This window comes from Amblyraja radiata, chromosome 12 (assembly GCF_010909765.2).
Source record: "Amblyraja radiata isolate CabotCenter1 chromosome 12, sAmbRad1.1.pri, whole genome shotgun sequence".
In the NCBI taxonomy this organism is placed as follows: domain Eukaryota; kingdom Metazoa; phylum Chordata; class Chondrichthyes; order Rajiformes; family Rajidae; genus Amblyraja; species Amblyraja radiata.
In genome coordinates, this window is record NC_045967.1 from 43283704 (window position 1) to 43301921 (window position 18218).

At 42.7% G+C, this 18218-nt stretch overlaps 1 protein-coding gene across 1 annotated transcript in view; it reads right to left on the minus strand.

Annotated features, from left to right (window-relative positions):
* The window catches only part of LOC116979137 (START domain-containing protein 10-like), a 42708-nt gene extending 25542 nt beyond the window's left edge, over window positions 1-17166 (minus strand). Inside the window, exon 1 of the mRNA XM_033030645.1 lies at window positions 16713-17166. Coding sequence (XP_032886536.1) covers window positions 16713-16877 — 165 coding nt within the window. The 5' untranslated portion in view covers window positions 16878-17166. The remainder of the gene's footprint in view (window positions 1-16712) is intronic.
* Between the last annotated feature and the right edge of the window lie 1052 nt (window positions 17167-18218).

Below are 18218 nucleotides of genomic sequence, written 5' to 3' on the forward strand. Positions count from 1 at the left end.
TGTTAAATATTGGAAATATTCAAAGAATATAATTAAATTAACAAAAAAGTTTCATGAATGTATTATTTTTTTTTACAGGAAAAAAAGTGAAGACTTCATTAAGGCTAAACTTTGATGATGCATTATGCACAGATAATCCATTTGCAGACTCATTTTCACATTTCTGGCAGTTGTCAAAGACAAAACATTGCTGCACAAACATCAAATTAAAATTTCCTCTCCAAATACAATCTACCAACAACGGTACATTCTTTGAGTTGTGAAATGTAATGAGCTTTACTTCCATTACTCCTCTCCAAATCCATCTTTGTTATCCCTACAATCCAATTACGCATATGAAACCCTGGACTTTGTGAAGGTTGGCAGATGTACAAATACCATGCAAAATGCTTATAAATCCCGGACTGGATTTCTTCTGCAGTACTGTGTACAATTCTGGGTACCACATATAGGAAAATCATCAATGCCATGGAATATGGAACTTAGCATTCGAAAGGGCGGCACAGTGGTGCAGCAGTAGAGTTGTCACCTTACAGCACTGGAGACCCAGGTTTGATCCTGACTATAGGTGCTGTTTGCACAGAGTTTGTACGTTCTCCCGGTGACTGCATGGGTTTTCTCCGTCTGCTCCGGTTTCCTCCCAAAGATGTGCAGGTTTTTAAGTTAATTGGCTTCTGTAAATTGTGACTAGTTCATAGGATAGAACTAATGTATGGGTGATCACGGGTCGGAGTGGACACGGCAGGCTGAAGAGCCTCTTTCCACGCTGTATCTCTAATCTAAACTAATGCAGCGTGGCCATCTGGGGCTGGGTAAAATGCATTAGCTACTTTTATCCTCAGATCACAATTTCTCCCAGTTCCAAATAAAAGCTCAACTGTTTCAGCCAATTAACAGCTAAAGAATACATGAGACATGATTTCAAAGTTGCAAAAGGCACATATTTTGGAAATAAGAGAACTAAATAAATCAGAAATTTATTGTAGCTCTATACATTGATGTACTTGGGAAGAACAAAGATTGACGATATAAATAAGATGATGAGTTTTGTTGGAGAGCAGCAAAAAGCAAGGGATTCCCATAAAAAAAACTTTGAATATGGTAATAGGCATTATTAAAGCTGATGAAAATCTAGGCACCTTAACTACGTGATTATTTGATATCACTGAATAGACATCTGCCGTAATAATAGTTTGACAGAAAAATAAGATGTTGATGGCAGTGACATAAGATTGATGTCAAAAACTTAAGAAATGTCTAAGGCACAAGGTGAGAATTTGACCTATGAGGAGAAAATATGACAATCTGGACTGGATTGCACAAAAGAGAATTAGAAGCAGATTCAACTACAGGTGCACAACCTTTTATCCGAAAGCCTTGGGACCAGACACTTCTCAGATTTCGGAATTTTTCAGATTTCGGAATGGAAGATTTTTAGCGTAGATTAGGTAGGTAGCGCGAGCGGCTTGGAAAGTCTGGAGCGGCTGCCTCCTCCCCGGAGACCGGGGAATCATTGTAAATCATTGCTTAAATGTTAGTCAGTTAGTTTGGAGGGATTTTATGTGTGGGGGGGGGGGGGGGGGGGAAGGGGATGGGTGAAGGGGTGAAGGGTGAAGGGGGAAACTTTAATTCTTAGTCCCCTACCTGGTCGGAGAGGCGGGGAGCGGGCAATGCCTTAACGGGTCGCCGTGCGGTAAGCTCCGGAGCGCTGTGGCCGCCGACTCCCAACATGGGGCTGCGGGCTGCGGGCGTCCGGTCGCGGGCGGCGCTGGATTTGGAGCCGCGCAGTCAGGGATCGATTTTGCCGGGATCCGAGCTCCAACCGGCGCAGCCCGCGGCCGGACGCCCGCAGCCCCAGCTCCGCGATGTTGGGAGTCGGCGGCCACAGCGCTCCGGAGCTTACCGCACGGCGACCCGGAAAGGCATTGCCCGCTCCCCGCCTCTCCGACCAGGTAGGGGACTAAGAATTAAAGTTTCCCCCTTCACCCCCCCCCCCCCCCCCCCCCCACCACCACATAACCACATAAAAGCCCTCCAAACTAACTGACTAACATTTAAGCAATGATTTACAGATGTTTAAGTGGCTCCCCGGTCTCCGGGGAGGAGGCAGCCGCTACAGTAGTATAGACCTGGGTTGACCGTGGTTGTTTCGGGTCAAGTTTGGCGCCAAACGCGAGCTTTGGTGTGCAGACGACATCCTGGAAAAAATGTCCGGGTTTCGGAGCTTTTCGGTTTCCGGAATTTCGGATAAAAGGTTATGCACCTGTATAACTTGAAAAAGGAATTGGTGCAGAATTGCCAAATTAATAGCTTACATAACATTCCTTGAACTCCTAATTAAGTCACACTTCATGAAGCAGATTGAAACATTAACATTTAACATGTTTTCATAATAAATAAGTGTTCATTTTCCAACCATGTGGCCCTTTTCTCATTGGTATCTTCATGGTACTGCATATTCAGCAAAATGACACTGCAATTCTACCCTGATGCACAAATGATAAGCTTCTTTCATTCAAACTAAGTAAACTCTGGGCAGTGGGTGCCTTGGGTTGTTCAACATTAAATAAGAAAATAAAGGCAAAATAGTCATTGCACCTGTACCTGAATGTGCTATTTTTCTTTCTTCCCATGAGTATCAGATTACAAACTCTGACACAGACTGCAATAATGTTCTGTAAATCTCATCCGGTTTTCCTCATCTGAAAAGTTAGTACTAGAGTAACACAAAGACAACAGTTTGAGGCCCTTTCACAGAACTCAATTGCCCTCATGATTGTCTTCAACCTTTCCAAACTCGGTTGTATCAGATTTCTGCTGTTTCATCTTGTTGACATCAAATACCTGCAAAGAAGTCACCTGTATTCTAGCATGACCAATGAATGGCTAACGTGCACACACATCAGATTGTCAATGTCTTCTCTCAGTTCATAATGATGATAATGGTTGGTTAAGCATGACCTTCCATTTAGAAATTCTGATTATATTCTGAATCATTGGAGGCTTTTTCTTTTTCAATAAAGATTTGAGTTTCTTTACTACCATTTCTATTAAGCAAACTTTTTAAAAAAAGGCATGAATTAAATATTCAGTCGCATTGTTAAATTCAGCAGTATCCTCAGCATTATAAAAACATTAGATTATACCACAGGAACACCAGTTATGCCTCCGTTTTCATTGTTTTACAGATGGTGAGACTGAATCTGAGAAATGCCATATGGAGAAACAATTGGGTATAAACTGCCACAACATGCCTATTACCACAACAGGTCATCAGCTGATGCTATCTCACTGGATCTCAAGTCTGTTCTGAACTGTGTGGATAACAGGGACACGTGCGTCAGGGCATCGGAGTGTCATCGACTACAGCTCAGCGTTTAACACTACCATCTGCTCCAAACTCATGATCATGCTCCGACCTGGGCTTCTGTAGCTTCTTTTGCAACTGGATCCTTGACTTCGTCATCGGCAGACCTCAATCAGCAAGGGTCGGTGACAACATCTCCTCCTCACTGACCATCAACACAGGTACACCTCAAGGCTACATGCTTAGCTCCGTTCTACTCACTTTATACCCATTATTGCATGGCTAAGCACAGCTCCAAAGCAATCTATAAATTAACTGACAACACCATCGTTGTTGGCTGAATTACATGTGGAGATGAGTCAGCGTGCAGAAGTGAGATAGAACACCTGGTTGAGTGATGCTGCAACACAACTTTTTAACACAAGGAATTAATAGTTGACTTCAGAAAGGGGAAGGAGGAGACCAGATGCCAGTTCACCTTGGTGGATCGGCAAAAGAATCAGCAGTTTTAAATTCCGGGGTGTTAATATTCAGGTGACTTATCCCGGGCCCAGCGCATAGATGTAATCACAAAGAATACCTCGACTTTCTTAAATGTTTAAACAGATTTGGCATATTACTGGAAAATTCTACAGATTACGTTGTAGAAAGTATACTGATATTTTTAAGAAGTATCATGATGGTTGCATCATGGCCTGATATAGCAATTCCAATGCACAGGAATGCAAGAGGCCACAGAGTGGAGAACTCGGAGCAGTCCACGATCTAAAGCATCTACGTGAGGTGCTCCATCAAGGCGGCAGCAACTATCAAGGATTCTCACCATCTGAGTTGTGCCCTCTTGTCACTGCTATGAACGGGCAGGAGGTATGGAAGCCTGAAGTGGCAGGCACCATCAGGATCAGGAACAGCTACTTTCCTAGAACTATCAGATTCTTGAACCTGACTTGCACAACCTGAATCCTAACCTGGCAGTGGAATGTTATTGAACACTCCAGCACAATCATAGAATTGTTTTCTTGTCTACTATTGAAGTAATGCACTTTTTTTTTCACTGCCTTGCAGAATGTGTGTAACTCTATAATTTATGACTTTGTGTATGCCTGAGCCTATATGCCTGTGATGCTACTGCAAGATAGTCATTCCGCCTCTACCTCAACGTACTTGTGCAAAGGTGAATAAACTTGACTTCCTATAATTACAAACAATTTACTTTAACATTCAGTTGATCTGCCCTGCTATGACCAGTGGTATTCTGTACATTATTTCACTACTTCCAATAAGCATTGTAAATTATCTTCATCTTCCTTTCTATTTCCATTGAGTAAATATCTCCCTTGGTAAAATCTACACTGTTTGCTTTTGTCGCTCTTAATTAGTTATCAAAACTGTGGAACGCCCAATGGAGTTCACTTCTAAAATTGTGAAACTGAATATATCGCTAGACAAAGCAAGAAGAGGCCATTTAATCCATCACATCTATGTTAACTTTTAAAGCACTCACCAATGACATTACCCCATTTATTTTCCTGTACTAATGCACTCCAAGATGTCCATCAACTTCGCTCTGATTCTCCTGCCACCCATTACACAACGAATATTTTTCAGGAGCCAATTAACCTAACAATCTGCTCATCTTTGGGATGAGGGTGAAAACTGGAGCACACAGAGAAATCCAACATTCAGAGGAAGAATGTGCACACTCCACACTGGAAAGGGGGATCAAACTTGGATTGGTGTAGTGATGCTGCTGAGCCACAATGCCATTCTTAAAATCAACAAAACATAGAAAAGGCACATCTTGAATGGATCACAAAAAAGCAGGACAAATCAAAGCAGGCAAGCTGCTGCCCAAGTAGAACACATTTTAAGTGATATTTACTCATCAATAACCCAAATGATGCTCAGTTCGCATCTCGCCAGGACCACTCAACGTGACACAACCTCTACCTGCAAGAGGACAAGGACAGCAAGCAGATGGGAATAGCACCTGCAGCCTCTCTTCTTCTGCCATTCTTACTTTGAAATTTATTATCATCCCTCCAATGTCACCAGATCCAAATCCTGGAACTGTGAACCATCAACAGTGTGGAAGTATGAGCACCAGAAGGACTGCAATGGCTAAGGACTCACTAGCCACTTGTCAAGGACAAATAGAAGTACACAATAAATGTTGGTTGATATTCCATATTTGATTCATTTAAAAAACGTTTTGCACAGTGGACATTCCATTAAAATTACTACAAAGCTGTAAATGTGAAGTTTTTATTAAATTACTCTAGGAAAAAAAATGTATGTAAAAAGTAAACTTTCTGGAATCTTCTGCAGGCTCGAGAGCATGATTGTCAGTGTTCCAAACATCCTGTTGAGTAATGGAGGAAAGATTTGAAAGAGCTGGAGGCTATACATTATTTCTTGAGATCATCACCAGGACACAAACTGGTCTTTTTGGGCATCATCCAGGCCAGAGATAAATGATAAATCTTTTTTTTTTTTAATATTTATTTTATTGGAAGCAATTGTACAAAAAACTTGACTATGTTACAACTTTGTGAACAGCCTCGATTTTAACATTTTCCAAACAGAACATTAAATTAAAATGAGAAGGAGGAGAGAGAAAAGAAAGAAAGAAGAAAAGAGAGGAGATATATCCATCGACCCACCCATGTGCCCACTCACCTAGCCCTATGATCAGTTTCAAATTAGTGTTCAACCATTGTGTTGCTCAAGAAATTCAATAAAAGCAGACCATATTTTTTTTAATTGTTCCGGTTTATCATTCAAGACAAACCTAATTCTCTCTAGATGGAGTGTATCCGTCATGCAGTCTTTTTCCAGAATTTAAGTATACGTTTTTTTGCTGATATTAGACCGTAATCGAGAAAACGTCGTTGAAAGACCGTTAGATTGCTACATGCCTCTGATATTCCCAGTATTATCAATTTTGGGTCTGGCTCTAATGGGATTTTCAGTGTTTTGGAGATGACGCTGAATACTTCTGTCCAAAAACTTTCTATTTTTGTACACAGTACAAAACTGTGGGTTAAGGTGACTTCTTGATACTGACATTTATCGCAAAGAGGAGAAACACCGGGGAAAATCTTGTTCAGTTTGGTTTTTGAGTAGTATAGCCTGTGCAGCACTTTGAACTGTATCAGGCAGTGTCTGGCATTTAAAGAGCAATAGTGGATGTATTGTAAGCTTTCGTCCCATATATCGTTGGAAATTTGTTGACCCATCTCATCCTCCCATGCACGCCTATAAACCTCAGATGATGGGGTGTTGATGTTTTGAAGAACATTGTAAATGTAGGATATCAACTTCTCTGTATCTGCATGTCTATTCAAACACTCATCGAGTTTGTCTGGACCTGCAGAGAAATATTCTTGCCTGTATGTTCTGAAAAAATTATTCGTGTTCAGATCGTATTTCTCCTGCAACTCTTGGAAGGAGGAAAGAGTCCCCTTCCGATAAAGGTCTCCCACATTGTTGATTCCCTTGTTCTTCCATTGGGTGAAAACACCATCTAAAATAGAGGGTTTAAAAGAGGGATTGTTTGCAATAGGAAGAAGGAGAGGCATGTCTCTCAATTTGAGACTGAGCTTCAACTGTTTCCAGATACGAATAAAACCATGTATTATAGGGTTATGCTCATACTTTGACTTACTCAGGGATATTGGAGACAGGACAATCGATCCTGTGGAGAAAGGCAAGCAATCTACTCTTTCAATTTTTAGCCAGTTTGCCTGTTGGTGCGAATCATCCAGCCAGAAAATGATGGTTTTAATATTTGTTGCCCAAATAGTAAAAGAGGAAATTAGGTAAAGCTAGTCCTCCATTTTCTTTGGATTTGCACAGGTGTCGTTTATGCATTTGGTGGCTTTTGTAGTCCCAATTGAAATTAGTAACAACGGAATCCATTTTTTTGACGAAAGATTTGGGAAGATATATCGGTATTGTCTGGAATAGATATAAAAGCTGCGGGAGAAAGATCATCTTTACAGCATTTAGTCTGCAGAGGAGGGAAATGGGCAATATTTTCCAAAATTGAATATGTATGAAATTTTGTGATTAATGGAGGGAAATTTGTTTTAAACAGAAGGGAATATTTCCTGGTAACGTAAACCCCAAGGTATCTGAATTTTTCAGTAACAATTCTAAAGGGGCCAGGTGACGTCTTGTTAATTTATTGGCATAATTTTGCTTTTATTCCAATTAATTCTGTAGCCAGAGAAGGAGCTGAATTGATCTATAGTGGATAGTAAATTTGGGATACTGGTTTGGGGGTTAGTAATGTATAAAAGTACATCGTCTGTGTACAGGGAAATTTGTTCATAGTGTGTTTAGTATTGTATCCATATATGCCTGGGTGGGACCTAATACTCTCGGCAAGAGGTTCTATGGCTAATGCAAATAGCATCGGGGAGAGAGCGCAGCCTTGTCGATTGCCCCTGAACTGGCAGCAGCCTGTCGGCAGCGTGTCCGTCTTTATTCAACTTTTTTAATTTTTTTAGTATGTTTAAAAGTGTGTTTTTAATGTTTCTTTGTGTGTTATGTGTGGGGGGTGGTGAGGGGGGGTAAGGGGGAAACCGTTTCGGCCGCCTCTTCCATGGAGAGGCGACTTTTTCAGGTCGCCTCCCCCGTGGTCTAACAGCAAGGATCGGCGCGGACTTTCCCGGAGACGCGCCCGGAGCTTCAGCAGCGGGCGCAGCGTGGACTCTCGGCGCGGAGCGGGTGAGACCTCGCTGGAGGGGAGCGCTCCGTTACGCTGGCCCGCGGCAGCCGGCAGCCTGAAGCCGCGGTCTGCAGAACTCCAGCTGGTGCGGCGTCTACAGCCCGGGATCTCACGTTGGGGACCCTGGGTGGAAGAAGAAGCTTCCACCGCCGGCCCGCGGCCATCTTCTACCGCGGGCGTGGTATGGACTTATCATCTCCCCTGGAGGGGAGCTTCGACCGCCGGCCCTGCAGACTGCGGTGCTTCCGGCGGCGGCACGGCAGGTACTTTAAAACTTTGACCGCCGGCCTGCGGCCTACACCAGCCTGAAGCCGCAGTCTCTGGTTGGGAAGAGCCGATCCTGGACTCACCTTGACTTTGACTTTGTCCCTTACCATCTGGACGCCCGCAGCAACGGCTGTGGAGGGTGGAGGTCCCGACCACGGGGGAAAATGGAGGAGGACTGGCCAAGCTCTGTGCCTTCCACCACAGTGATGAATGCTGTGGTGGATGTTTGTGTAAAATTTTTATTGTGGTTGTGTTCTTTATTATTGTACCGCTGCTGGCAACCCAAATACCACCGACCTTGGTTGTGTGGCAAATAAATTATATCAAAAAAAAAAAAAAAAAAGGTAAAATTTAGATGAAAGTATTTGATTGGTTAGTATTCTGGTGGTCAGATTAGTATATAGAAGCTTCACCCATGAGATGAAGTTTTCGCCTAATTGGAATTTTTCCAACGCTGTGAAAAGATAAGACATTTGGTCAACTTAGTCGAAAGCTTTTTCCGCGTCCAATGAGATAATTGTGAGGTCTTCGTTCGGTATTCTATGTGAATAAATTATATTAAACAGGTGTCTCAGATTAAAGAATGTGGCGTTTAGGTATGAACCCAGTTTGACCTGAGTGTACAGGTTTGCCAATGACTAGGCTGAGTCTACGAGCCAGAATTTTGGCTAGAATCTTCTGGTCAGTATTTAAATGGGCAATTGCTCTATAAGATCCCAATAAAATTGTTGAAATCTTTCGTTGATATCTTTGGGCAGTGAGAGCAGTTAACCTTTTTCCGATCTGATTTTACGTATGGTACGGTCATTCTCTAATTTACGAAGTTGGCTTGCTAAAAGTTTATGGGGTTTATCGCCGAATTCAAAGTGTTTTTGTTTGGTGTATTGAAATGCCCTACTGATTCTTGCTGAAAGTATCTGGTTTAATTTGAATTTGAGTGCAGCTATCTTGTTATGTTTTCTTGTGGACGGGTCAGCCGCATTTTCTAAGTCTAATTGTTCCATTTGTTTTTCTAACTTCAATTGTTCTGCCCTATTTCTCTTATTCTGTGATGCTTGGTATGAAATTATGCAGCCTGAGGTAGGCTTCAAAGGGTTCCCAAAGCAAAGATGGGGAGATGTCAGGAGTGTCATTTGTCTCGAAGAAGATTTCCATCTGTGACTTCAGGTAGTCACAAAACCCAGCCTCTGCGAGTATTTGTGGGTTAAATCTCCAGCACGGCTGCCTATTTGCCATTCCTTCCAGTTTCACAGAAAATGTAAGAGGGCAATGATCTGAAATAATGATATCATGATATTTTGGGTTATAGGTGTATGGCAGAAGTTTAGAGTCGACCAGGAAATAATCTATTCCTGTGTACACCTTATGGACACCCGAGTAGAAAGAATATTCTCTTCCTGAAGGATTGGCAATCCTCCACACGTCCTTTATATTTGTGTTGTTTATATAAGTATTCAGAAGTTCACTGGGCTTGGATGTAATTATTCTTTGAAATTAAGATCTATCTAGGTATTGGTCTAAAACACAGTTTAGATCATCCCCAATTATCAAATTGGACTGGGACATATCTGGGATTAAATTAAATATTTAATTAAATAATTGGGGGTTATCAAAATTTGGAGCGTATATGTTCACCAAAGTCAATGAGGTTGAGTACATTTCTCCGGATACTATAATATACCTACCCTCCTTATCAGTTATTATGGACTTGTGTTTGAACAGAATACCTTTACGGATTAGAATTGCAGTTCCCCTGGTTTTAGAGGGAAGGGTTGGGTGATACAACTGTCCAATCCACCTACACCTCAGCCTGTTGTGTGATTCAATTCTTGAGGTAAGTCTCCTGAAGGAATATTATGTCAGTGTTAAGGGATTTTAAATGGGCTAATATTTTACCCCTTTTTATTGGTTAATTCGTGCCCCTGAAGCTCCAATTACAAAACGTGAGTTCTTTCCCCCCCGTTTTGCTTGCTACATCATCTTGCATAGCTAATGTTATGTAGACAAAAATGCTGGAGAAACTCAGTGGGTGCGGAAGCATCTATGGAGCGAAGGAAAGGGTTATGTGTTATGTGCTAATGTTATGCGTTCTCTGCTGAATTAAATGGTCCGACACGGTGATTAAAGTACCTCGTCCAAATGTAGGCTGAGTGAGGGATCCCTCGCCCCTTTCCCCAGCTCACGGGAGATATCTCCAAGAAAAGTGCACCTTAGTGCAAGATACTAAGATATTTATTACAAAGATAAGAAAAGAGAAAAGATAAGAAGAAAAAGGAACAAAATATAAAAACGTCACTAACAAAATCCACACAACAACAGTGTTGAATTCAAGTAACCTTCCTTACAATACACTTTGACTACTAGAATTATTATTAAGTAGTCCTGCACCTTTCACACGTTAAGGAACTAAACAGAACAGAATGTGAAGTTCTTTTAGAGGCTCAGCAATCCACTCTAATTAAAGTTCTATAGGAAGACATGAGTAAGTATCTGAATGCATATTTAACCGACATGTGTCTCGTAATAGTTATCTTTCGGTCTATAATGTTTCTACCATATTACAAAGTATCGAGTCCGTAACAGCCTGTGACATCGACTCTATAGACTAATACCTATCCCCTGGTAGCTCCGGCGATGTTCTGGGCAAACAATAATGCCTCGTTCGGGTCAGTGAAGAAGGATTCAGCACCTTCATGTGTGACACGGAGCTTGGCCAGGTATAATAATCCGAATCGAACTCCTGGTATGTCCCTCAGAATTCCTCTTGTCCTGGAAAAGAGTGCTCTTTGTCTAACGACTTCAGGGGGAAAGTCTCTGAAAATTCGTATCTGTTGTCCTTGGTATGTCCTTCCTGTCCTTGGCCACTTTACGAAGTATTTCCTCCAGGACATGGCAGTGATGCACCCGCAGGATCAGATGTCGCAATGGTGCGTTGCTGTCTGACCGGGTTCTCTGTGCTCTGTGTGCTCGGTCAAGCACAGGCTTTTCATCCAGAGCGAGTGTGTCTTTAAGTAATTGTGCTGTAAATTTGCGGACATTTTGACCGTGTTCTTTACCTTCTTTCACTCCGACTATTCTCAAGTTCTGACGCTTGGAACGCCCCTCTAGATCTAGGCATTTTATTGTTAATTTTTACACCAAGCCGGAGATGCGCTCCACTTCAGCTTTCAACTTATCTGTAGCATCAGAGCCTGCTGTAGCCGCTAGTTCTAGCTCCCGGATAGTCTTGCTGTGGGCGAGTGAAGTAGCCAGGGTAGTTTCCAACTTACGGTTGATGTCGGTTTCCAGACATAGAATTTCCCCTCTCAGGATTGCAGTTACCTCTTCAACCCGAGAGTCAATTTTAGCACAGATTTCCTGTTTTACTGCTGAGAGTTCCCATCGCAGAGCTTCGATGGCTTGCAGGACCGGTGTTTAGACTGCAGTCTCTTCACGGGACTGTTTTTCAGGTGAGTTCGGGGCTTCTGCGCAGCCTTCCTCTCCGTCTTTTTTCGGCCTTTGTTTAGGTGGTATTACGGTCCGAATACCGGTCTGCTGGCCCTTTGCCCGTAAATGCGTTGAATATTGATCTGCTTTGTTCTTTTTTTAAACGTAGTTTAATCGGCATGGTCCTGAGCTACTTACACGTGCGTCCTATCCCTCCATAGCGCCACCGGAAGTCCTGATAAATCTTATTCAAACCTTACAGACCTTGATTTTTTTTTGTCATTTTGTTGTTATTTCCAGGGCAAATCAGATTTTTTTTTCTGTCTGTTGATTTGCATCAGAACATAGAAATGTATAGCACAGTTACATATCCTTCAACCCACATTGTCTGTGCCAAATATGATGCCAAGATAGACTAATCTCATCTGCCTGCACAAGATCCACGTTCCCCCATTCCTTGCATATCCACACACCTATATAACAACTTCTTCAACATTATATGGCCTTGATGTTTTAATTTAGGTTATACATTTATTTTATGTCTTGCTCATTTAGATCAAACCACATATTTGCTGGAGAATTTTTAAGTCACTATGCATTACTAGCACCAACTATTTGTATATCTTTACCCTATTCTCTCAGTACCTATATATGTTTCTTTAAAATGAAGTTTTAAATTGTACATAATCAAATGGAGAATTTTAGTATCATTAACACATTTTCCTATATATTTTTAAACTAAAGAGGCAAAATCATTTTACGCAAAGCACAGAACGTTTTAATTAATGCTATTGATACTTGTTGCGCAGCAATAAAAGAATTACATCTTTGTCCCAAGCAGTAACTATAATAAAGCTGATAAAATGTAAAACATATAATGCAAACAGAAATTGATCTCATAAATTATGACATGCAGTTAAAATGTCATTTAGAAATTGTACTCCCTTACTCTCACCAGAAAAAAGGAGCATTATTAATGTAGCTTGGCAAAAACAAAACTACAAAAAACCTGGTGCATATCATGGAATCTTCAGTCATTCTATGTCAAACTATCTCTAAGCATTATGTGCAATGCTACGATCTGAAAATTCTTAATTATCTTTGGATTTGGCAACTATGCTTTTGTACTCTTAAATCCACAATACTTTTAACATTTTATAATCCCAAGACTTCAGTGAAATCATTAATATTTTTTAAAATGTACTTTTCCGTTCTAGGATTTTGTTGCTGTTAAGTTTATAGTAATAGGATATTATTATATAAGATCATATTTAAATCAATAAATGCTTTAGTTATACTGACATATCTTTGCATACTTTAATGTGGTAGCTAAAACTGGTTTAATTGATGTCAGAACTGGTCTCATGCAAATCAACAGTCTACAGTGTATCAGAAATATGTTACGCATGAGAACACTTTGGCAGATCATGGAATTTTTGTTCATATCACATGGCTTCACAGTACCATTTGAACACAAAATTGCCTACATTGCATTTAGTGAAATACAAAAATTCATTGTGTGAACCTCTGACAGGTACTGTATTGGCGGTGTGGCTTTAGATCAGTTTAAAAGTATTACACGATATGTTGCAGTTGCCATTCACATATTTTATTTTCAAGCTTTTCCCAATTTATCTCCTGACATGCACATTTCACTGCTTTTGCAGTTCTTTTTTGTTTAGTTGTTTCTCTTCTGTCAGTGTTAACCAATCAGTAAAACAAATGTCAACATTAGTAATACTAACAATCAAAAGAAATTTAAGTGCACTATTCTTCAGTGCAAAAACTGACTAATTGTGCATAATTGTTCACCTGTTCAACATATAAATAATCTATTCTAATCCCATTTTCATTATATATAAAGCATTTGAATGTTGAAATACAGAATTGGACACAGTTCAAAAAGTCAATCAGATCATCCCTTTTTTTTCTCCTTACAATTTTTCTTTCAGGAACTGATATCACATCACTGCGAATAATCTATCTTTGTTGCATTTTTTGTCAGTTAGTTGTCACCGGCTAGAGCCAGCAATGGCTGCCTCTCTCTATCCTTTCCGTCTATCCTTTCCTTCTTTGTGTTTTAATTGTATGTGTTAAATGTATGGTTTTAGTGTTCTTTAGCTTGTTTTATGTGGGGGGTGGGGGAAATTTTTTCTAATCTCTTACCTCGACGGAGATGCGATTTTTATCCATATCGTATCTCCGTCCACACTGTGGCCTAACATTGAGGAGTTGCCGATCTTTGCTAGAGACCGAGTTTGAGAGCTCCACCGCGGTCCGCTGCGGTCTTACCATTGCGGAGCCCGCGATCCCTTTGCCAGGGATCGACCTCGGAGCTCCAACCATGGGTGCTTGCGGACTTAACATCACGGAGTCCGCGGTCTCTGGTCAGAGACCGACTTGGGGAAATCCAAGCCGCGGGAGTTTCGATCGCTCCAACGCGGGAGTTTTGGTCACTCTCGACCACCGGATGCGGGAGCTTCGATCGCCCCGATTGATGGTTCGACTGCCCCGACCGCAGGAGAATAAAGAGGAAGAAGATTGGACTTTTTTGCCTTCCATCACAGTGATGAAGATGGGGAATCTGCTGTGGTGGATGTTTATGTTAACTTTTATGTAGTTGTGTGTCTTGTTGCATGTTTTTTTCCATATGGCTGCATGGTAATTTGGATATCACTGTCCTTAATTAGTACATGTGACAATAAAACACCTTTGAAACCTTTGAATTAGATATTTGTGCTGGTCACCACTTGCAGCTTGTCCTGAATTGGCATTGAGAAGACAATGTTAGAAACATTGAAACATAGAAATTAGGTGCAGGAGTAGGCCATTCGGCCCTTCGAGCCTGCACCGCCATTCAATATGATCATGGCTGATCATCCAACTCAGTATCCCGTACCTGCCTTCTCTCCATACCCTCTGATCCCCTTAGCCACAAGGGCCACATCTAACTCCCTCTTAAATATAGCCAATGAACTGGCCTCGACTACCCTCTGTGGCATAGAGTTCCAGAGATTCACCATTCTCTGTGTGAAAAAAGTTCTTCTCATCTCGGTTTTAAAGGATTTCCCCCTAATCCTTAAGCTGTGACCCCTTGTCCTGGACTTCCCCAACATCAGGAGCAATCTTCCTGCATCTAGCCTGTCCAACCCCTTAAGAATTTTGTAAGTTTCTATAAGATCCCCTCTCAATCTCCTAAATTCTAGAGAGTATAAACCAAGTCTATCCAGTCTTTCTTCATAAGACAGTCCTGACATCCCAGGAATCAGTCTGGTGAACCTTCTCTGCACTCCCTCTATGGCAATAATGTCCTTCCTCAGATTTGGAGACCAAAACTGTACGCAATACTCCAGGTGTGGTCTCACCAAGACCCTGTACAACTGCAGTAGAACCTCCCTGCTCCTATACTCAAATCCTTTTGCTATGAAAGCTAACATACCATTTTAGATACAAGTTAGCCTGCTCCTTGAATCATTGGAGTCCTTCCTATGAAACTAGTCTGATAGTGCTGTTGGACAGGAATTTTCAAGAAACAGATTGCAATTATATAGGGTCTGTGATGCACTTCATAGTCAAGATTGTCTGTAACTATGAATGGATACTCCAGATACATTCCATGCACCTGCTCTGCTTACCTTTGATATTGGAAGCCATTTCATAGATTTGGAAGATGCTGATCAATTAGCAAATAACTACTTTATTTTATAAACAATGCAAACTATGACTGTAATGTGTGTGTGTTGAAAGGAATGGATGTCAATGGTGATGGTTTGGCAGTTAATCAAATGGGTTGTTTAATTCTAGTTGGAGCTGGACTTAAGTATCGCTGGAGTTGCACTAATCGGGCAAGGAGAGACCATCCCATCACAATCATGCTTTTCTGTCTAGTCATAACCAATGATTCATCAGATTCTATTCCCATAGACTATTGGTCATCTTCTACTCAACATGCCTTCTCTATTCGGTGCAACATCATGTTAAGCAATATCTCAATTTTATAAATCTCATCCTTGTTTTCTTCCATAGTCCCCCAACTTCCCGAATAATTCAGTGATGTGACAGCCAGTAGAGCTGCTATCTCATATCTCCAGATGACTCAGATATCTGATGCAGTCTGGATGGAGCTTTCACATTCTCCTTGAGACTGTACAGGCTTTCCCCACATGCTCCATTTCCCTCCCTATCCCAAAAGTGTGGATTGGTAGGTCACTGTAAATTGCCCTGAATGTGTAGGTAAGTGGAAGAATCCAATGAAAGCTAATGGCAATGTGAGAAGAATACAATAAGAATAGTGTGGATGGGTGGTTAATGGTTAGACAGGACTCATGGACTGAAATATAGAAACAAGGAATTGAACTTGCTAGTTCACAAAAAAGACAAAGTGCTGGAATAACTCAGCAGGTCAGGCTGTATCTCTGGGGAACAGAGATAGGTGACCGCTGAAACACTTGTTTCTATGACTAGTCTCCAGAATATCTGCCCTCTAGTTCCCCAAATTTAACCATTCTATTACTGCCCACCAAACCCTCAGCTTCTAACATTCCTTGTCAAAATCTCTTCACCCGCTCCACCCTACAATATTCCATAAAACTTACTCCTCCAAACCAATTGTCATTCAGCCCAATATTTCATAAGTGGCTCAGTAACAATTTGTTTGATAATACTCTTTGGAAAAAAATTAATGTATTGCTTTCGCCGGTTTAAACGGCACGGTATGAAGAGGTCAATGCACACTCTCAACAGACAGGAATGAAACAGGTTAAAGTTGTCACCCGTCTCACTGTTCAACCTTCTGCGCGGAAATTGGTTGCCACGTTTCCGTCCACGACTGTGAGGAACTCGCTTCAAAAGTCATTCACTGGCTGTACAAATTTTTGGGGGAGGGAGAAGAAGGGGAAGGGAGCGTTGTGCAGTAATGGTACACAAACACACAAGGCCTTTTTTTGGCGTTGTTCATTCCCCGATCTTATCATTTACCTTCATTCGGTGCACGGCTTTCCCCTCAGATGTGTCCTGCACCCACACTCCCACTCCGAGTTTGCTGTACTTCTGTTGCCATCCTTGCGTTGATTCACACTGCTGCCGGAACGAGGCGAACGCCAGGTCATCGGGGATCTGCACCGTGTCGCGCTCGACAGACATTAGACTGGAGGAGCTTGGGCTCAGGACCCGACACTCAGTTCCGCCCAAGCGACTTCGCAAACGATCTCCTGCCTCTCGGGCAATCGCTCTGCAGTTGTTCTACGTTTAATATCTTGCGGCGACAGTGGGTTTGTGCTCCGACACCTGCCTCACTCCGCCCCAGCGCTCTCTTCAGCTCCGAGCACCTGACAACAAAGATCCCGCCTCCATCCCGCGGCTACAGGTGACGTTCGCCGCCTCTTCACTGGTCCGCTCGGTCGCCGATCAAAGGCGACACCTGAGACTGTGACACAAGGGACGAATTCGGCATTCCGACTGCGCATGCCCAGGATATAGGTCACTGGAGATTAAAAATTTCGGCACCAGAGCTGCTGCAGACATACAGATCTGCGTTTTATCTGTAGTCAGGATCGAACCTGGTCTCCGGCGCTGCAAGCGCTGCTGAATTGCTACTGGAGTGAGCTACACTAGTTCTCCCTTCTCCACTGGTCCATGCAGAAATCTCAGCAGTGATAATCTAATGAATCACGGTCCGGTCCCCCTCAGCCTGGATGGATTCCACACTCACGGGCTGTCCTCCCGGGTTATACAGGGTTATTATATAGGGGCGAACCACACACCCCTCCCCTGCATAACCCCAGGAGGCAGATTTGTGAGCGGAGTCTCACTACCGTCCCCGTCCCCTCCCGAGTGTCCCATCCCTGTCCGGGGGTGGCCGGAGATATCCGGGGTGGCCCTGGACTGACGGAACACCGGACCGGAGCAGTGGCGGCCCCGAGTTTACTATCAGCGCGGAGAAGAAGCACTAATTCCAGCTCAACTCTGCTTCGACTCCTGAGGAACCCGTTCCCTGACGGGCCGGGGACCGTCAGCAGCACCTCTTGCCTTATCCAGTGGCTGGCGGTTAACCCGCTCGGTGCCGGCGAAAGCTGAACACCAATCATCAACAGGCATACACACAAAATGCTGCAGTAACGCAGTGGGTCAGGCAACATCTCTGGAGAAGGATCTCGACCCAAAACGTCACCCATTCCTTTTCTCCAAAGATGCTGCCTGTCCCGCTGAGTTACTCCTGCGCATTGTGTCTACCTTCAGTGTAAACCAGCATCTGTAGTTCCTTCCTACAGAGCGACGCCTGTCCTCGGTTAAAGACGAGGCGGCAGGGAGAGAGATGGGGAGGGGGATCGGGAGACGGATGGGGAAACAGATGGGGAGAGAGATGGGGAGAGGGATGGGGAGAGATGGGGAGAGAGATGGGGAGAGAGATGGGAAGAGGGATGGGGAGAGAGGAACTCGCTATCGCGGCTTCACTGCAGGTCCCGGACACCCCGTCTCCGCAAG